The sequence below is a fragment of the Salvelinus alpinus genome, chromosome 21, assembly GCF_045679555.1.
Source record: "Salvelinus alpinus chromosome 21, SLU_Salpinus.1, whole genome shotgun sequence".
NCBI lineage: Eukaryota > Metazoa > Chordata > Actinopteri > Salmoniformes > Salmonidae > Salvelinus > Salvelinus alpinus.
In genome coordinates, this window is record NC_092106.1 from 21,194,264 (window position 1) to 21,216,016 (window position 21,753).

General features: G+C 45.7%; 1 protein-coding gene across 5 annotated transcripts in view; it reads right to left on the reverse strand.

Annotated features, from left to right (window-relative positions):
• Positions 1–21,753, reverse strand: part of nectin3a (nectin cell adhesion molecule 3a) — a 113,767-nt gene that overhangs the window by 56,079 nt on the left and 35,935 nt on the right. For all 5 annotated transcript variants that reach the window (XM_071357312.1, XM_071357310.1, XM_071357314.1 and 2 more), the window contains exon 2: positions 6,273–6,620. In XM_071357312.1, the coding sequence (XP_071213413.1) occupies positions 6,273–6,620 (348 nt within the window). The remainder of the gene's footprint in view (positions 1–6,272; positions 6,621–21,753) is intronic.

The following is a 21,753-nucleotide window of genomic DNA, read 5'->3' on the forward strand; positions in this document are numbered from 1 at the left end:
GACACTCATACACTCTGCTGCCAGACACAGTAGATTGATTTCCTGCATTTCACAGATATCTATTAAAAATTGATGAGCCAAGCCATCGGATACTATAGGAGCACTTTGGAGGGAACTCAACTCTTTTTATTGTTATTGTGCTGGAGATGGAGACGTCTGTGAGAGATGTTTCTGTGTTCGTGAAAGGAATATTACTTTGCAGCATCGACCAAGACATTTCTATTAGAGTGACTTTTGGAGCATCTCCATGAAGCTGTTTGAATTATATTCTCTTCCTACTAAACCAAAACAATGGATTTTGTGTTGTAAATGCTGTACTTTCAAACTGGCTTGCTAATACGGTTCATAATGACTTAGAAAAACAGTTTAACACAGAGCAATGTCAGACATAATACTCCGTGCTGTTGTGTGTGTCTGTGTTTCATTGTGTGGTGTCCAGTCCTGAACTGGGGAGTTGGGTTGCTGTTAATGTGTGCTGCTATTCAGTGCTTTAGAGCTAGGGTTATGTTACACTGGCTTCCTGTGAGGATGCTGAGTTACTGTGGGTTGAGACATCAGTCGTGACACAGATTTCTCTCAATAGAGCAGCATAAACAGATCCATGTAAACGGACAGTGACCGCTGTAACATAGCGCTCTACCTGTTTCACAGAGCACTACTTTCACTGTTCTAGTGCACCGACAGACATAATACTAAAGATAAAAATAATTCATATTCATCCCGAGAGTCCAAGGAAATACCGCAAAGAAATACCGCAAAAAATCAGAAGTGCCCATTTAAAGGGTTTAAAACCAAGATAAGGTCACTATGCCAAGGTTCTCCTCAAATAAGAGCAAATGAAACTGATATTTAGTAACTATCTTTGATCAGCAATGACATTGTTGTGAATTGCAAAACAGGCCGTCCATAAATTCAAAGCGTTATCCTGTTCCTCAATTAAGCGCATTTCACAGAGCACACCCAGAGTATAGCGTTGTTGAATCATACAAACTTTGTGACAGTAGTCAAACAAAAGTCAAATGACCAAAGTTGCTAAACTTGCTAGATAACCTCCTTTTAACGAATGACGGAATATCTCCTATATTTGGCAAAATCTAGTTTATGATTATACAGATAGCAGATCAGCTCATGAATAACGGGGAGATGAAGAGTGGAAATATTTTCAATATCAAGGTACGTATCTTAACAGGGATCAACTCTTGTTTTAAAATATCGATATCTACTCTCATATCGTTTGTTGATAACACATTCTCTACCGAAGCGCTCACTTGGCTAGCAAGTACGAGACTGCGCAGAGAAGAGGGGGAAACATTATAGCGGTATTTTGACATGCATAGGAGAAAGACGTGCTTTGATAATGCAACCTACAGAATACAGAATAAAGTAACGAATTTTCATGCGAGACAGGAGTCAGGACTTTTCAGTAGGATTGGGACTGGATAGGAAAATAGCCTAGGCTCTCGGACAGGAGAAGATAGAAATTTCCCTCGTGCCTCTGAATTGATAACAGGCTTCATGTCTGTGACAGAGATGCCTATGTAGTGAATTGTGCCTAGGCCTACCAAATTTGTGACTGTCTGAAGAGTCACAATGACTGCTCAAAGAGACACAAATTATTTTATAGGATATACTGTATGCGTTTCCTGTAGGGTTTATTAACTGCGTTCGCGTCTGCAGTACCGCAATGCCAATTATGCGTGTGCTTTGAATTTATGGCGACTTTGTGTGAAGTAAATACGCTAGGCTAAAGGCTTTCATGCGTCAACCTGTTTGGATAATGTGCAATTCAATTTTTTTGCTAATCTGGTGCTGCGCATGTTGTGTATTTTGTGGAATTTCATTAGCACAATTCCACAGGTTCAGGAGAGGGAGAGAGGCTAGAAAGCACTACTCCACTTCCCAAATTGGCTCTAGTGTTTAAATCTATGATTCAGAGAGCTGTCAGGCTGCCTTTCTTTTCCATCATTACTCATCTGAATCGTTTGCCTGGCTACCCAGATTCCTTGCTCCGGTCAACCGCTACGCCACACCCACGGACGTTAGTTTCTTCTCTGCAAGGAGTCTGGATCTGAGTACCTCCCCGACCCTTCACCGAACGCAAACACATTTGGGACAGTCTGATTGGTCCAGAAACCAATGGGTTGGGCCAGAGCCAGAACACACGTGGGTAAAGCAGTGGTTTGAAAATGTGGCATTGGCTTTGATACTCAGATTGGTTAGAGACAACTTTATTTTGTACAACGCCCCTCCTGCCCCTTGTCACCACAAACAACTTCAATGAAGGTAGTCTCAGACTAAAGTTTGTAGCGAATGACAGAGCAGCAGAATAATTTAGTGTCAGTTGTCAGGCTACTGAATCTCCCCTACCCTGCTCTCTCTCTTTGCCATGTCCATTTCTCCTCCCCCCTCTCTTTCTCTCTGTCCGTGGTCTCCTTCTCTCCTTGCAGAGGGCACGGCACTAACACTAACAGCTGCTGGACTTCATTTCACAGTGACACTGTGGCATGTGGGTCACACATACAGATCCTCCAGACAAGGCCATCGCCCCCAGACATCTGCCGTACCCCTCCTCACAGTGAAACGACACCCCAGAGACTCCCTCTTCTAAAAATATACCTGTGTCTCCTACGCCCGGGCATCATGCAGCCATCTCAGTCAACCTGCTCACATTGTGCCCCACACACTCATCTAATCAACACTCCCCCTTCCCCACCCCACTGACTGACCGCGCACAGTAGCTCTGTTGTGTTAAGGTGGCATCCTGGCACCCCATAGCCCACCCCCCTATCCCCTTCCCTCCAGTGTAACCAAATCAGGGGTACGTGCTAATTTGGAGAGGCTGTCGGGAAGGGAGGTGGTTCAGATCTATCTTGTTGAGTGCAGAGGGTAATGATTTTCCGTCAGACAGGCAGAGAGCAGGCATTGGGAGCCGTGTTGACCCTGTCCCACCCACGCACTGCCCAGTTCCGCTATGCTCCCATGAACGCGTAGGGCTGGGCGGTATACCTTATTTTCCGATATACTGGTGTCACGACTTCGGCCGAAGTTGATGCCTCTCCTTGTTCGGGTGGTGTTCGGCGGTCGAAGTCACCGGTCTTCTAGCCATCGCCGATCCATTTGTCATTTTTCCATTTGTTTTGTCTCGTTTTTCCACACACCTGGTTTTCATTTCCCAATTACTGGTCATGTATTTAACCCTCTGTTTCCCCCATGTCTTTGTGTGTGATTGTTATTTTGTTCAGATCGGTATGTTCCGGCTGGTTTGTATCGGGTGCTGTTTAACACCCATGTTTTTGTGGCAACTGTTCTTTTAGCACTTTGTAAATTGTTTACTTTGTGCTGTCGAGTAAAGTGCGTTGTTTCACTCATCTCTGCTCTCCTGCAAACAGCTAGATTGTATTTTCTTAGCAAGTTGGGCCGAAATCTTGTTAGCCACTAATGCTAATCGCTAGTTAGTTGTTTAGCTAGCTAATAAATGTAATGAGTCAGAGGAAACATTAGAGTGATACAGCCTGATAATACCAGTGATGGTGTAGACCTAAATCAGCATGTTGTTTGTGCAGCAAATGGTCCACCCATACAGGTTCCTTCTTCACCACCTGCTAACCATGAGTATGTGACCAATAACATTTGATTTGATTTTATAAATCAAAGAGGAATAGGCAAAGCATGAATATGTTAGCTACATGAAGTAGCTGTAACCAAATCAGGGGGACGTGTAATTTCATTTTCTTTACATTGAGTTTACCACCCACTTTGGGTTGCATGGAGTAGCTAAGAGAAAACATTAAATGTAGCCAAAGATTATAGGGTTCCTACCCTGTCACAATAACTCCTCCCTGGCATTTTCATTCATTGTCATGTCAAACAACACTATTCAAAGTGCCCACTACTATATTATAACTATAGAATTAGAATAATCAGTCTATTTTCATGATTCCAACAGTTCACCGAAGTGTTTTGCTCTAGATCTCAAGTCAAATCGCAATTGCAACATTTGGTTAAAATTAAGGACTAGATTGTTTGCCCATATCGTGCAGCCCTACATGGAAGTGTGGAAATTATGTCAAATTAGTGCAGGAAATGCAGAAATGAAATGAAAATGCTGCAAATTATTTTTGGTTGAACTGAATAGTATAAAACAATCAGAATGGAGAAAGACCCATTGAAATCACTTAGAATGTATGTGCTGCCCCCCTAGGGTCACACACTACTCAAAGCAAATAAAGATCTTTAGTTATTCAAAAACATTTTAAAAATGTATACTGTGATATGATATTTTGGCCATATCAACCAGCACTATGAGAGCGCAGCTGACAAAGCCAGCCAACCAGGACTACAGTTCAACTGTAAGGCTAGTGGTCAAACCATGCAGTATCTCCACAGTTTTGACATATCAATCAGTACACTTAAGAATAATTACAATTATCACCAATCTCTGCATTTATGGGGCTCATTGGATGATCAAGTAAATCATAGAGAATGGATATTTTGATTATCTAATGAAACAACTTCTAACAATAAAACATACAAATTTAATTTGACCCTCAACAATTGAACAAGTCTTGCCATGGCACTGCACTGCTGCGAGGTTATGTTCTCTTTAGTTTTTATGACTCAGCTGAAAAGAGAAGATGTTATTGCTCCACATCAAATGCATGTCATGGACAGTAAAACATGGCTATCAGTGAGTCATACAGAGAGATCTGGGCCTGAGTAGAAGACCGCTTATGGTTTGATGATACAATAACTCAGAAAGTTAAAGTGGAACTGGGCCAGACTGTGGAGTTTGCCGCAATGTCAGGCCTAGTATCATCAGTTGACATTTTCATTAATGCAGCTTTTTTAAGTGTTGTCTTGTTTTCTCTTAGAAGTCTTAGCAGAAACTCAGTCTCTTAGAAAACTGCATAAGGTTTCTCACTTCCTTGTCAGCAATAACAATCCCAAACAAAAGGTCATTCTAATTCTCAGAGTTTCGGTGGTGGTGTATTATTCCTTTGCCATTGTTTACAGGTGGGGGCTTGAGGCTCAAGTAGCAAAGCTCCTCCTACCAATAAAATGTAACCCTTTGCCTTTTGTAAGGTTAGGAGGAATGGGGTGGGAGAGAGAGACAGAATGAGAAAGAGAGAGGGGGGGGGGGGGGGGGTTCATTACCTGAATGTACACTGCACTCCTCTTATAAGATTCAAATCTGTCCCAGACTATTACATTCTTACAACCGTTGTTGAAAGGGAAGCTATGAGCGTTTTGTTTTTATATCAGTGATTATTCTCAGAAGAGGAGAGTACCCACTCACAGTGTTAAGAAATAAAACACCCCCAATAAACAACAACACAGAGTAAAGGAAGGCGGGTGGAAGCCCAGGTTGCGTCCCAAATTACCCTATTCCCCATGGCCCCTGGTCAAAAGCAGTGCACTAGAGAAGACCGTGCCATTTGGGACACAGCAAGACTAAAGGTAGATGTGGGCTAATGGAAGGCTGTGGAGGCCCAGACACTGAGTCGAGGCAGGCAGCCTCCTGTCACAGCAGCACTTAATGTAGCCCTCATTAGTCATCAGAGCCAGCCTGAGGCCGAGTGTCAAATGGCACCCTATTCCCTATATTGTGCACTACTTTCACCAGTCAAAAGTAGTGCACTACATATGGCATAGGGTGCTATTTGGGACTCAGCCTCAGGAGAGATACACATGAATCCTGGCTGGCTGCAGCTTTCATCACCGTCCACAATCCAATCAACCATTATAGGGGTGGAAACACATGCTGACCGCACAACAATCCTTAAAGTTCACTCTCAGTAAGGTGCTACTTTATAATGGGTCCATACGAGTTGGAACCTTTACGTGTGGATTTGTTTATATTAAGTCAGTAAATCTATGTGGCATTTGGCTCCTACAGTAATAAGGCTAGCTGTATGAATATTTATCAAGTCTGAACTGACCTCCTATAATTCATGGGGATAATGAGAACATTTTCTGAGAAAGGACATTCAGGTAAAATGGAGCTGGTGCTGTATGCTTCTACAGTACAAAAAAGTAACTGTATCTTTATGGTGGACGCCGAGTGTCTATGTCCCAAATGACAGCCTATTCCCCATTTAGAGCACTACTTTTGACTAGGGCCCATTGGGGCTGCATCAAAAATGGCACCCTATTTCCTCTATAGTGCACTACTTTTGACCAGAGCCCAATGCGGGCCCTGGTCAATAGTAGTGCACTATAAAGGGAATAAGGTAAATTGACCAAGTCCGAAGCAGTCTAAGAGTTCCACATACCTAGTATATTGACGGTGGTGGATGCCTGCGTGTTGCCCAGTGGGAAAGTCGCCACTTTACACGTGTAAGACCCGATGTCCTGAAATCCCACGCCTTCCAGGACGATGGTGGCATCGTGCACGGAGGGGTTCAGGAAGGACAGGCGCCTGGCGTAGTCTGGAGAGATGGAGATGCCAAACTGGGGGTTGAAAACAGCCAGGGTGATGGTGCCTGAGGGCAGGCGACGCTCCCAGGAGCTCTGGGTGAGGCTGAGGTTGGTGCCCACCTCCACCCTGCAGCCCAGAGTAATGTTCTTCCCCAGCACAGCACTCACCCTCTCTGGGACCAGCACCTCGTTACTGCACACACCTATAGACAGGGGGAAGGGGAGAGACACAGTTACTTAGATATAGACACAGTTACAGGAGAGATCCATGTTGAGAACAGTCATAAAAATAAAAACTGTAATCAGGACTGAACCTTGTCAGGTTTTGGCCAGGACTGTTCAGGTTTTGGTCACTAGATGTCCCCATTGCACCTTTTTTGTACCTTTTGTTTTGTCCTTGCTCTAATTATTGTTTGCACCTGTGTGTCGTTCCCGTGTTAGTATTTAAACCCTGTGTGTTCCTCAGTTCTTTGCTCAGTGTTTGTATGTTAGCACCCAGCCCCAGCCTTGTTGTGAACTTATATTTATCTTATTGGATTTTCCAGAGGTTCTCTGGTTTAGTGCTTGTGTATTTTTGAGTAGTCTTTTGAGGTTTGTTTTTCCCTGCTGTTTTTACCACTTTGTGGAGTTTCTTTGTATTTTGGAGGATTTCCATTTTGTGCCTCTTGGCTTTATTTTTTGGACGTGGTGGATTTATATTCTTTGCCTGAAGATCTTGTCCTTTTATTAAACCACCATCTCTAGTACTGCTGAGTCTGCCTCATCTTCTGGGTTCTGCCGACTATTAGTGACTGTTTCTCTCACCGGGTCCTGACAGAAACACTGAGCCATTAAAATGAACCCAGAGGCAGCCAGTACCCAGGACTTTTTTCCCATGCTGTCCCACCACGAGGGGACTGTCCAACGTCACGAAGCTGCTCTGGTTCAGCAAGAGGCCTTACTGGCTGGACATTCTCAACTTCTGTCGGAGATGATGACTTCCATAAAGCAGATTTCTGATCAACTTTCCCCTGCAACCGCTTCTGCTCCAGTTCATCAGATTCAAGTACCCGTGGCAGTTAACCCCCTGGCTGAACCTCGTCTGCCGCCTCCCCAACGGTTCTCAGGTGATCCGAGTGTTTGTAAGGGGTTTTTCACCCAATGTTCTCTCTCCTTCGAGCTGCAACACTCGTCGTTTCCCACCGACCGGTCCAAGATAGCATATATCATCACCCTGCTGTCGGAAAAAGCCCTAGCCTGGGCTACTGCTGTGTGGGATGCCCAAAGTCCCTGCTGTGCCAGCTACTCTACCTTTGCTGAAGAATTCAAGCGAGTGTTTCAAGATCCCACCAGGGGTCCTGACTCAGCCAAACAGCTCCTGACTCTCAGCCAAGGTTGGCGCAGCGTGACGGACTATGCCATCCAGTTCCGCACGGTGGCAGCAGCGAGTGGCTGGAACGACGAGGCGCTCACAGTGTGTTTTTTGAAGGGTCTTTCCGACACCATCCAAGATGAACTGGCCACTCGGGAACCACCGGACAACCTCGAGTCCCTGATCAAGTTGGCTTCACGCATAGACCAGCGTCTGAGAGAGAGTGAGCTCAACCGTAGATCTCTCACCCTAGCTCCTATCGGTCCCAGCTCCGAGTCTCCACCTTTATCCTCGCTGACTCCACCGGAACCCATGCAGGTTGGACGCATCTCCCAGGCTGAGAGAGACCGCCGAATAAGGGAGCGATGCTGTCTATATTGCGGCAAACCGGGCCATTTCATCTCCACGTGTCCCGGGCTCCAGGGAAAACGCACTCTCCCGTGCAGGCCTGGGAGGACTGTAACGGGAAACATAACCTCCTCCCATCCATCCAACTCCCGCCTGCTTATTCCAGTTACCCTTTCCTGGGACAACCACGAGCTTCCCCTTCAAGCCTTGGTAGACTCTGGAGCCGCAGGTAACTTCATGGATGGTGTCTGGGCGAAAGAGAATGGCGTTCCCTCTGAACCTCTTAGTGACCCCATAAGGGTTACTACGTTGGATGGAAGCCCTTTGGGATCTGGACTTGTCACTCGTGTCACTACCCCCTTGCGACTTTCAGTTTCCCAACACCAGGAAGTGATGAACTTTCATCTGACCTCGTGTTCCGAGTTCCCTCTTGTCCTTGGATACCCCTGGCTTCACAGCCATAACCCTCACATCGACTGGTCTGTGGGCACTATCAAGCAGTGGGGTCCTACGTGCCAAGCCACTTGTATCTTCCCTAGTTCCCCGAGTTCCCCTCCCGAGTCTCTAGAATCCATCGACCTGTCCCGAGTTCCCGAGTGTTACCATGACCTCAAACCGGTATTTAGCAAACAGAGGGCCACCAAACGACCACCCATAGACCTTACGATTGCCCCATCGACCTGTTTCCGGGCACCTGCCCCCCCAGGGGTCGGATCTTTTCCCTATCTCCTCCCGAACGAGCTGCTATGGATACCTACATCAAGGACGCTCTGGCAGCAGGCCTCATGCGTCCATCCACCTCGCCGGCGGGAGCAGGGTTTTTCTTTGTGGCCAAAAAAGACGGTGGATTACGTCCTTGCATCGACTACCGGGGACTTAATGCCATAACCGTCCGTAACCGCTACCCGCTACCCCTTATGGCCACAGCCTTTGAGCTGCTCCAGGAAGCAGTGGTCTTCACTAAGCTTGACCTACGGAACGCATACCATCTTGTGCGGATCAAACCCGGTGACGAGTGGAAGACCGCTTTCAACACGCCTACTGGTCACTACGAATACTTGGTGATGCCCTTCGGCCTGACCAACGCCCCGGCTGTGTTCCAAGCGCTCATAAACGATGTGCTTAGGGATATGCTTAACATTTTCGTGTTTGTTTACTTGGATGACATCCTCATCTTTTCGAGCTCCCTTCAAGAACACACTAAGCATGTCAGACAAGTGCTCAAACGCCTCCTAGACAGCCATTTGTACGTTAAGCCGGAAAAGTGTGAATTCCATTCCTCTCGAGTACAATTCCTGGGATTTGTAGTGGAACCCGGTCGAGTCCAGATGGACCCCAAGAAGGTAGGGGCGGTAGCGGATTGGCCCACCCCCAAGTCCGTTAAGGAAGTTCAGCATTTCCTGGGCTTCACTAACTTTTACCGCAAGTTCATCAAGAACTTCAGCTCGGTGGCAGCCCCTCTCTCAGCTGTAACCAAGGGTGTCAACACAAGGTTTCTGTGGGGAAGAGAAGCTGAGACGGCCTTCCAAGGACTCAAGCAGCGCATCCTCTCTGCTCCCATCCTGACACTACCGACGACGGATGAACCTTTTGTGGTGGAGGTAGACGCATCAGAGGTTGGTGTTGGAGCTGTCCTGTCTCAGAGGGGGGAAGACAAGAGGCTTCATCCTTGCGCCTTCTTCTCTCACCGGCTTACCCCGGCCGAGAGGAATTACGATGTGGGGGATCGTGAACTCCTAGCGGTTAAGATGGCATTGAAGGAATGGAGACACTGGCTCGAGGGGGCTTCTCAACCATTTCAAGTGCTTACGGACCACAAAAATCTGGAGTATATCCAGCAGGCGAAGCGGTTGAACTCCAGACAAGCTCGATGGTCTCTTTTCTTCAGCCGATTCCAGTTTATCCTTACCTATAGACCCGGGTCGAAGAATCTCAAACCGGACGCCTTGTCACGAGTCTACTCTCCTGCCATTCGAGAAGATACTGACATGACTGTTCTTCCTGCCGCTAAGATCGTGGCTCCAATCTCGTGGCAAGTTGAGGATACCGTGAGACAAGCTCAAGCCATCGAACCGGGTCCTAAGGGAGGTCCTGCCAATCGGTTGTTTGTTCCCAAGGCAGCAAGATCCCAAGTCCTTCTGTGGGGGCACTCCTCTCGCCTCACCTGTCACCCGGGCGTAGGTCGCACCTTGGAGTTCATTCAGCGTAAGTTCTGTTGGCCCACCATAAGAGAAGACGTTGCCACTTTCGTCAAGGCCTGTCCCGTGTGCTCCCAGGGCAAATCTTCTCACCTCCGCCCTCAAGGACTCCTTCACCCTTTATCTATTCCCCACCGACCCTGGTCCCATATCTCGTTGGACTTTATTACTGGCCTTCCTCCGTCCCATGGTAATACTACTATCCTAGTCATCATCGACAGGTTTTCTAAGGCGGCCAGGTTTGTTCCCTTGACCAAATTACCTTCTGCCAAGGAAACAGCTGAGTTGGTGATTAACCATGTGTTCCGAGTCTTTGGCATTCCGCAAGATATGGTTTCCGACAGAGGTCCCCAGTTCGCCTCAAGGTTTTGGAAGGCCTTCTGCCAACTCATAGGGGCCACGGCCAGTTTATCTTCAGGGTACCATCCGGAGTCCAACGGCCAAATCGAGAGGATGAATCAGGAGTTGGAAACCACCCTCAGATGTATGGTTTCCAACAACCCGTCCACATGGTCATCCTTCATTGTTTGGGCCGAGTACGCGCACAACACCTTGTGCTCCTCCTCCACTGGTATATCCCCGCACGAGTGTCAGTTTGGCTATGCTCCTTTATTGTTCCCGGACCAGGAGGCAGAAGTCAGAGTGCCTTCAGCCTCAAGGTTCATCAGACGCTGTCGGCTTACGTGGAAGAAGGCCCGTCTTAATCTTCTGCGTTCCTCACAGCAGTACCAGCGACAAGCCAACAGACGTCGCCGTCCCGGTCCTACCCTGTACCCCGGCCAGAGAGTATGGCTCTCAACAAAGAACTTACCGCTACGGGTGGAGTCTCGTAAGCTGTCCCAGAGATTCATCGGTCCCTTTAAGATTGCCAGGAGAGTCAATCCCGTTACTTTTCGCCTGCACTTACCCAGATCCCTTAAGATCAATCCAACATTTCACATTTCTTTATTAAAACCTGTTGTTTTTTCTCCCCTTATCCCGGCAGGCAGACCTCCCCCTCCGCCCCGTGTCATCGGAGGCCAGTCGGCTTATACCGTCCACCGGATACTGGATTCCCGCCGGGTGCAGCGGCCCTGGCAGTATCTGGTGGACTGGGAAGGCTACGGTCCCGAGGAGCGCTCCTGGGTTCCTGCCAAGGACATACTGGACCCTGACCTCATTCGTCAGTTCAGGGCCCTCCACCCTGAGAAGGCTGGTAGGAACGTCAGGAGCCGTTCCTAGGAGGGGGATTCTGTCAGGTTTTGGCCAGGACTGTTCAGGTTTTGGTCACTAGATGTCCCCATTGCACCTTTTTTGTACCTTTTGTTTTGTCCTTGCTCTAATTATTGTTTGCACCTGTGTGTCGTTCCCTTGTTAGTATTTAAACCCTGTGTGTTCCTCAGTTCTTTGCTCAGTGTTTGTATGTTAGCACCCAGCCCCAGCCTTGTTGTGAACTTATATTTCTCTTATTGGATTTTCCAGAGGTTCTCTGGTTTAGTGCTTGTGTATTTTTGAGTAGTCTTTTGAGGTTTGTTTTTCCCTGCTGTTTTTACCACTTTGTGGAGTTTCTTTGTATTTTGGAGGATTTCCATTTTGTGCCTCTTGGCTTTATTTTTGGACGTGGTGGATTTATATTCTTTGCCTGAAGATCTTGTCCTTTTATTAAACCACCATCTCTAGTACTGCTGAGTCTGCCTCATCTTCTGGGTTCTGCCGACTATTAGTGACTGTTTCTCTCACCGGGTCCTGACAGAACCTCAGTCAAAAAGGAGAACATGGGCTTCTTTTCAACTTTTATCTTTCATGCTTTTATTCAGAAACGACAGCCCCTTCCAAACCATAGAAACCAAACCGCCTTGACGAGTTAGGCCTACATTATGAAACATACTATATCACGTCACTTCCCTCTCATGTTACTCTTCCCATGGGAATGGGCTGACCGGACTTCTTTCTGGAACAACTAGTCTTGCCGTGTGTTTGTGATATTAAGGTGGTATTTCAACAGTGTAACAACGGATGGGCTTTTAGCTTTATGATGAGGTTTATCAGGGAGATGTGTCTGAGTCTGGAACCCCTCAATGTGTGTTCACTCCTAATGAGCAACACACACCGCAACACACAGCAACAGACATTCAGCCTCCCTTTTCACCACAGGACGTCCTCACTGTCACTGCTGCTAATTGTTAGAGCACCTTGCCATATAAAGTAAAAGCATTATAAAGAAAAAAAACTTTCTGGAAGAAGATGAAACATAAAAAGCAATTTGATGTTTTTTTTACTGTTTTTAAAAGGCCCTTTCATGTCTATGCATGTAGGGAGTTATTTTCAGCTTGCTGTAACATGTAAAATATGGGTTTTTCATGGGGGCTGGCTAGTTCAGATGCTGTGATTGAGTAAAGGCGCAGAAAGCCAATAAGGAGAGAGGATGAGCAGTGAGCACATTATTATGGCAGGCTGTATCACAACCGGCCGTGATTGGGAGTCCCATAGAGCGGTGCACAATTGGCCCAGCGTCGTCCGGGTTTGGCCGGTGTAGATTGTCATTGTAAATAAGAATTTGTTCTTAACTGACTGACTTAGTTAAATAAAGGTTAAATAAATATTTATTTTTTAAAACAGTGGGAATCAGCTGCTTCAATGGACAGAAAAGAGGCAATGAAGCCTAACATGATTCAGCAGTATTGTGTTCCTCTACTTTTTGTTTTCCTTTGATTGGAAAGTAGAAGCTGCATGATACAAGCCTACTAGGCTAATTTGATTTATAGTAGATAGGAAGCTAGTCTGTCTAGGGGGTGTACTAAAACATCAAGCTGCCTCCCGCTACAGAAACAGAAGATACCGGTAGGTGCCTCCTGCCCTATGGACTATTCTGGCTCGAACAAGGCTTATACAGTAGGCCTACTTCCTACTAGATAGGCCTAACACCTCGTGCTGGATGTTTGCAATAACTAGCTAGTCTAACCATTTAAGAAATTGAGCAATACATGCCTACTGTAACATTTAGAAGCACCACAGGCAGCAAACTCTGAATGAATCACTAGCCTAGAACTTGAGGGAAATGAATTTTAACTTGAAACACATCTTAAATTACAGGTTAGTCCAATCCCTAGAATCATGGGCAAAATATATTCCAACCAAGAAAGACCAGAGTCAAATGTCTGTAAACATAATAACACAAATGAGTCATTGATACCCACATACTGTATAAATTTAAACATTAAGTTCATATGAACTTTTACAATCCTGTCGTCTATATTGAATTGTTGGGGGCACACCTCATTGTAAATCTTGCACTAGCCTTCATGTTTTTGCATGAATTGAATGCCATTCAAAAGAACATTCAGTGTAAGGTCTGAGTTTTCTTAACGCAATTTAAAGTTATATTTGGGAGATCTAAATTTCCACCTACCAATGTGTGTGGAGTAAGCTAATATAAGCGGCCTACTGGCTGATGCTTTAGGGTCCTTGACATGAATATGAGAGGGAAACCACAGCTACGCTATCCTGGCTAAGAGGGAATATAGGCTCTCCCTGCTCCCTTGCCTCCCCTGTAATTTCAGGGATCACATGTATATGTGCGCGCACACACACACACCCCCACACTAGGGCTGTCCCAGACTAAAACAAATCTTGGTCGACCAAGAGTCGTCTGTTCTTTCGACCAATCGATTGGTCTAATTTTAAAATGTTTATTTTTCCATGTATAGACACATCCTATGTGTTTTAATCAAATCAATGAAATGCACTGAGCTTGTCTGATGCTTTAAGCAAACTGTTTGATGAAATAATTAAGTCACAGAAATGACTAGAGGGACACAGACCGCAATTGATTTGAATGTGCCGGGCCCGACTTACTGCGATGTGTTAAAAAAATATACAGCGAGTGACTGTGACTAGAACCCTTTGGCTCTCTCTCCACCCTTCTGCAATGACCACCACAAAACACCAACAGTGTGTATTGCGTGATATCCAACTGTGTTGCTGGAGCTGCAACATACAGTGCATTCAGAAAGTATCAAACCCCTTCTCTTTTTCCACACTTTGTTACGTTACAGCCTTATTCTAAAATGGATCACACATTTTTTTTCTCATAAATCTACACACAATTTAAAAACTGAAAAATCACACTTACATAAGTATTCAGACCCTTTACTCAGTACTTTGTTGAAGCATCCTTTGCAGCGATTACAGCCTCAAGTCTTCTTTGGTACACCTGTATTTGGGGAGTTTCTCCCATTCTTCTCTGTAGATCCTCTCAAGCTTTGTCAGGTTGGACGGGGAGCGTCGCTGCACAGCTATTTTCAGGTCTCTCCAGAGATGTTCGATCAGGTTCAAGTCCTGGCTCTGGCTGGGCCACTCAAGGACATTCAGAGACCTGTCACTAAGCCACTCATGCGTTGTCTTGGCTGTGTGCTTAGGGTCGTTGTCCTGTTGGAAGGTGAACTCTCGCCCTAGTCTGAGGTCCTGAGCACTCTGGAGCAGGTTTTCATCAAGGATCTCTCTGTACTTTGCTCCGTTCATCTTTCCCTCGATCCTGCCTAGTCTCCCAGTCCCTGCTGCTGAAAAACATCCCCACAGCATAATGCTGCCACCACCATGATGCTGCCACCACAATGCTTCACTGTAGGGATGGTGCCACATTTCCTCCAGACGTGAGGCATGGCATTCAGGCTACAGAGTTCAATCTTGGTTTCATCAGAACAGAGAATTTTGTTTCTCATAATCTGATAGTCCTTTAGATGCCTTTTGGCAAACTCTAAGCGGGCTGTCATGTGCCTTTTACTGAGGAGTGGCTTCCGTCTCCGACTCTACCATAAAGGCCTGATTGGTGGAGTGCTGTAGAGATGGTTGTCCATCTCCACAGAGGTTCTCCCAACTCCACAGAGGAACTCTGGAGATCTGTCAGAGCGACCATCGGGTTCTTGGTCACCTCCCTGACCAAGGCCCTTCTCCCCCGATTGCTCAGTTTGGCCGGGCAACCAGCTCTAGGAAAAGTATTTGTGGTTCAAAACGCTTCCATTTAAGAATGATGGAGGCCACAGTCTTCTTGGAGACCTTCAATGCTGCAGACATTTTTTGATACCCTTCCCCAGATCTGTCTTGGAGCCCTATGGACAATTCCTTTGATCTCATGGCTTGGTTTTTCCCCTGAAATGCACTGTCAAACATCTCAAGGTTGATGAATGGAAACAGGATACACCTGAACTCAATTTTTGAGTCTCATAACAAAGGGTCTGAATACTTTTCTATAGAAAAAAAATGTGGGGGTACTTTTTACTCCTTTTTCTACCAGTTACAGTCTTGTCCCTTCACTGCAACTCCCGTACGGACTCAGGAGAGGCAAAGGTCGAGAGCCATGCGTCCTCCGAAACAGGACCCCGCCAAGCTGCACTGCTTCTTGACACACTGCTTGCTTAATCCAGAAGCACCAATGTGTACAGGAAACACTGTACAGCTGGCCACAAGGAGTCGCTAGAGCGCGATGGGACAAGGACATCCCAGCCGGCCAAACCCTCCCCTAACCCGGACGACGCTGTGCCAATTGTGAGCCGCCTCATGTGTCTCCCGATCGGCTGCGACACAGAACGGGATTGAACCCGGATCTGTAGGGAAGCCTCTAGCACTGCGACGCAGTGCCTTAGACCGCTCCGCCACTCGGGAGGGCCAAGGGTCTGAATTCTTATGTAAATAAGGCATTTCTGTTTTGTTTTTTTATAAATCTGCAAACATTTCTAAAAAACTTTTTTTGCTTGGTCATTATGGAGTATTATGTGTAGATTGATGAAAAAATATATAATTGTGGGATCCATTTTAGAAAAAGGCTTCAACGTAACAAAATATGTAAAAAGTCAAGGGGTCTGGATTCTTTCCCGAATGCACTGTATAGCATATCATAATCAAATCAATATATTGGTTATAACAAACTCTGAACACTGTAACACGTGACAGCAAAATGGATGCAGATGACGTGACAAATAAACTCGAAACGGGGGAATGTTTACTGGTTGCTCAGGAGGTAAAGGGGAAGTCATATGTGTGGAATAAATGTGACTAGTTATGGAAAATACTGGAGATCAACAAAAAGAAGGCAAGGAGCAAGCTCTGCCTGCATATTATGTGTGCCAAATAGGTGCTGTATAGATTACAATATAATTTTTCTGACTGTTTGGAACAATGTAAACAACACTAAATAAATTATAAAACAACACTAAATAAATTATAACCATACCAGAGTCTGTCGTACGTACGTTTTTTGTTGTACAGCCTTTATTACAGCAAAGACTAAAAACAGTCACATTCAATTGTGAATAACATTTCTGAATATGAACGTTTTAGGCCTATTTACTGTTTACGCTAATATTTCAATGGTCTCCATGTTATTTTATTTTAAAGCTAAAATGCTTGATTGCATTTCAAATCATGAATGACGCTTATGTTATGTGATGACATTGAACAAATAAATTATTGATTGATACAGTAGCCTATATACATTTGAAGTCGGAAGTTTACATTCACTTAGGTTGGAGTCATTAAATGTGTTTATCAACTACTCTACAAATTTCTTGTTAACAAACTATAGTTTTGGCAAGCCGGTTAGGACATCTACTTTGTTCATGACACAAGTAATTTTTCCAACAATTGTTTACAGACAGATTATTTCACTTATAATTCACTGTATCACAATTCCAGTGGGTCAGAAGTTTACATACACTAAGTTGACTGTGCCTTTAAACAGCTTGGAAAATTCCAGAAAATGATGTCATGGCTTTAGAAGCTTCTGATAGGCTAAATGACACCATTTGAGTCAATTGGAGGTGTACCTGTGGATGTATTTCAAGGTCTACCTTCAAAGGTCAAGGTCAAGGTCTACCTTCAAACTCAGTGCCTCTTTGCTTGACATCATGGGAAAATCAAAAGAAATCAGCCAAGATCTCAGAAAAAGAATTGTAGACCTCCACAAGTCTGGTTCATCTTTGGGAACAATTTCCAAACACCTGAAGGTACCACGTTCATCTGTACAAACAATAGTATGCAAGTATAAACAGCATGGGACTACGTAGCCGTCATACCACTCAGGAAGGAGACGCGTTCTATCTCCTAGAGATGAACGTACTTTGGTGCAAAAAGTGCAAACCAATCCCAGAACAACAGCAAAGGACCTTGTGAAGATGCTGGAGGAAACAGGTACAAAAGTATCTATATCCACAGTAAAACGAGTCCTATATCGACATAACCTGAAAGGCCGCTCAGCAAGGAAGAAGCCACTGCTCCAAAACCACCATAAAAAAAGCCAGACTACGGTTTGCCACTGCACATGGGCACAAAGATCGTACTTTTTGGAGAAATGTCCTCTGGTCTGATGAAACAAAAATAGAACTGTTTGGCCATAATAACCATCGTTATGTTTGGAGGAAAAAGGGGGAGGCTTGCAAGCCGAAGAACACCATCCCAACAGTGAAGAACGGGGGTGGCAGCATCATGTTGGGGGGGTGCTTTGCTGCAGGAGGGACTGGTGCACTTCACAAACTAGATGGCATCATGAGGAGGAAATGAATGTAAATATATTGAAGCAATATCTCAAGACATCAGTCAGGAAGTTAAAGCATGGTCGCAAATGGGTCTTCCAAATGGACAATGACCCCAAGCATACTTCCAAAGTTGTGGCAAAATGGCTTCAGGACAACAAAGTCAAGGTATTGGAGTGTCCATCACAAAGCCCTGACCTCAATCCTATAGAAAATTTGTGGGCAGAACTGAAAAAACGTGTGCGAGCAAGGAGGCCTACAAAACCTGACTCAGTTACACCATCTCTGTCAAGAGGAATGGGCCAAAATTCACCCAACTTATTGTGGGAAGCTTGTGGAAGGCTACCCAAAACTTTTGTCACAAGTTAAACAATTTAAAGGCAATGCTACCAAATACTTATTGAGTGTATGTACACTTCGGACCCACTGGGAATGTGATGAAAGGAATAAAAGCTGAAATAAATCCGTCTCTCTACTTATTTTTGACATTTCACATTCTTAAAATAAAGTGGTGGTCCTAACTGACCTAAGACAGTGAATTTTTACTAGGATTAAATGTCAGGAATTGTTAAAAACTGAGTTTAAATGTATTTGGCTAAGGTGTATGTAAACTTCTGACTTCAACTGTAGGTATTGAAATATAGGCCTAAGTAAGTTACGTATTAAGACTAACAAAGATGCGGTCTTAGGCCTAGAGCTCGATGGTAGTTATACAAGGCTGCTACACTAAGGCTACTAATGATAATGACATTAAAAATTATTATAATGATGATCATAATAATAATAATAACCAGAAGGAGATCAAGGAAAAAGGAGGGTTATTATTATTATAAATATTATTTCTGACAATTTGGAACAGTGTAAACACTAAATTAATTATAAATAATACCAGAGGCTCGTCTAACGGGAAAAACGTGTGAAGTCTTTATTACAGCATAGCAAAGATTAAAAACAGCCGAATTTGTGAAATAGTTTATCCGACATGTGGTTGCGTGAGGCTTGGTGTAGTAGTCAGTAGGCTATTAAACAAACACTCAAACAGGCAACAGAAGCAGGATCTGTCTTGTTTCTGTAGATATACTGTTCAAGTCAAAGGTTTGGACACACCTACTCATTCAATGGTTTTTCTTTATTTTTACTGTTTTCTACATTGTAGAATAATAGTGAAGACATCAAAACTATAAAATAACACATATGTAATCATGTACTAACCAAAAAAGTGTTAATTCAAAATATATTTTAGATTCTTCAAAGTAGCCACCCTTTGCATTGATGACAGCTTTGCACACTCTTGGCATTCTCTCAACCAGCTTCATGAGGTAGCAACACGGTCTAGGAAAAGGCGTCAATTCAACAGCGCACTGATGTGTTTCAGAATCGAGGACAGCGACCACTATCCAACGCGGGAGAAAGCGCATTTGTATATTATATTTATTTGTGCTGCACCATTGTTCTTACATAATATAGCTTAACTGTCAGGTTTTGGCCAGGACTGTTCTGGTTTTTTGTCACTAGATGTCCCCATTGCACCTTTTTTGTACCTTTTGTTTTTCCCTTGCTCTAATTATTGTTTGCACCTGTATGTCGTTCCCTTGTTAGTATTTAATCCCTGTGTGTTCCTCAGTTCCTTGCTCAGTGTTTGTATGTTAGCACCCAGCCCCAGCCCAAGCCTTGTTGTGAACATATATTTTTCTCTTGTTGGATTTTCCAGAGGTTCTCTGGTTTTGTTCTTTTGTATTTTGGATTAGTCTTTTGAGGTTTGTTTTTCCCTTGCTGTTTTTACCACTTTGTGGATTTTCTTTGTATTTTGGAAGATATCTATTTTTTATTAAACCACCATCTCTAGTACTGCTGTGTCTGCCTCGTCTTCTGGGTTCTGCCGATTTAGTGACTGTTTCTCGCACCGGGTCCTGACAGAAACACTGAGCCATTAAAATGAACCCAGAGGCAGCCAGTACCCAGGACTTTTTTCCCATGCTGTCCCACCACGAGGGGACTGTCCAACGTCACGAAGCTGCTCTGGTTCAGCAAGAGGCCTTACTGGCTGGACATTCTCAACTTCTGTCGGAGATGATGACTTCCATAAAGCAGATTTCTGATCAACTTTCTCCTGCAACCGCTTCTGCTCCAGTTCATCAGATTCAAGTGCCCGTGGCAGTTAACCCCCTGGCTGAACCTCGTCTGCCGCCTCCCCAACGGTTCTCAGGTGATCCGAGTGGTTGTAAGGGGTTTTTTACCCAATGTTCTCTCTCCTTCGAGCTGCAACCCTCGTCATTTCCCACCGACCGGTCCAAGATAGCATATATCATCACCCTGCTGTCGGAAAAAGCCCTAGCCTGGGCTACTGCTGTGTGGGATGCCCAAAGTCCCTGCTGTGCCAGCTACTCTACCTTTGCTGAAGAATTCAAGCGAGTGTTTCAAGGTCCTACCAGCGGTCCTGACTCAGCCAAACAGCTCCTGACTCTCCGCCAAGGTCGGCGCAGCGTGACGGACTATGCCATCCAGTTCCGCACGGTGGCAGCAGCGAGTGGCTGGAATGACGAGGCGCTCACAGTGTGCTTTTTGAAGGGTCTTTCCGACACCATCCAAGATGAACTGGTCACTCGGGAACCACCGGACAACCTCGAGTCCCTGATCAAGTTGGCTTCACACATAGACCAGCGTCTGAGAGAGAGAGAGCTCAACCGTAGATCTCTCACCCTAGCTCCTATCGGTCCCAGCTCCGAGTCTCCACCTTTATCCCCGCTGACTCCACCGGAACCCATGCAGGTTGGACGCATCTCCCAGGCTGAGAGAGACCGCCGGATGAGGGAGCGATGCTGTCTATATTGCGGCAAACCGGGCACTTTCCTCTCCACGTGTCCCGGGCTCCAGGGAAAACGCACTCTCCCGTGCAGGCCTGGGAGGACGGTAACGGGAAACATAACCTCCTCTCATCCATCCAACTCCCGCCTGCTCATTCCAGTTACCCTTTCCTGGGACAACCACGAGCTTCCCCTTCAAGCCTTGGTAGACTCTGGAGCCGCAGGTAACTTCATGGATGGTGTCTGGGCGAAGGAGAATGGCGTTCCCTCTGAACCTCTAAGTGACCCCATAAGGGTTACTACGTTGGATGGAAGCCCTTTGGGATCTGGACTTGTCACTCGTGTCACTACCCCCTTGCGTCTTTCAGTTTCCCAACACCAGGAAGTGATGAACTTTCATCTGACCTCGTGTTCCGAGTTCCCTCTCGTCCTTGGATACCCCTGGCTTCACAGCCATAACCCTCACATCGACTGGTCTGTGGGCACTATCAAGCAGTGGGGTCCTACGTGCCAAGCCACTTGTATCTTCCCAAGTTCCCCGAGTTCCCCTCCCGAGTCTCTAGAATCCATCGACCTGTCCCGAGTTCCCGAGTGTTACCATGATCTCAAACCGGTATTTAGCAAACAGAGGGCCACCAAACTACCACCTCATAGACCTTACGATTGCCCCATCGACCTGTTTCCGGGCACCTGCCCCCCCAGGGGTCGGATCTTTTCCCTATCTCCTCCCGAACGAGCTGCTATGGATACCTACATCAAGGACGCTCTGGCAGCAGGCCTCATGCGTCCATCCACCTCGCCGGCGGGAGCAGGGTTTTTCTTTGTGGCCAAAAAAGACGGGGGATTACGTCCTTGCATCGACTACCGGGGACTTAATGCCATAACCGTCCGTAACCGCTACCCGCTACCCCTTATGGCCACAGCCTTTGAGCTGCTCCAGGAAGCAGTGGTCTTCACTAAGCTTGACCTGCGGAACGCATACCATCTTGTGCGGATCAAACCCGGTGACGAGTGGAAGACCGCTTTCAACACGCCTACTGGTCACTACGAATACTTGGTGATGCCCTTCGGCCTGACCAACGCCCCGGCTGTGTTCCAAGCGCTCATAAACGATGTGCTTAGGGATATGC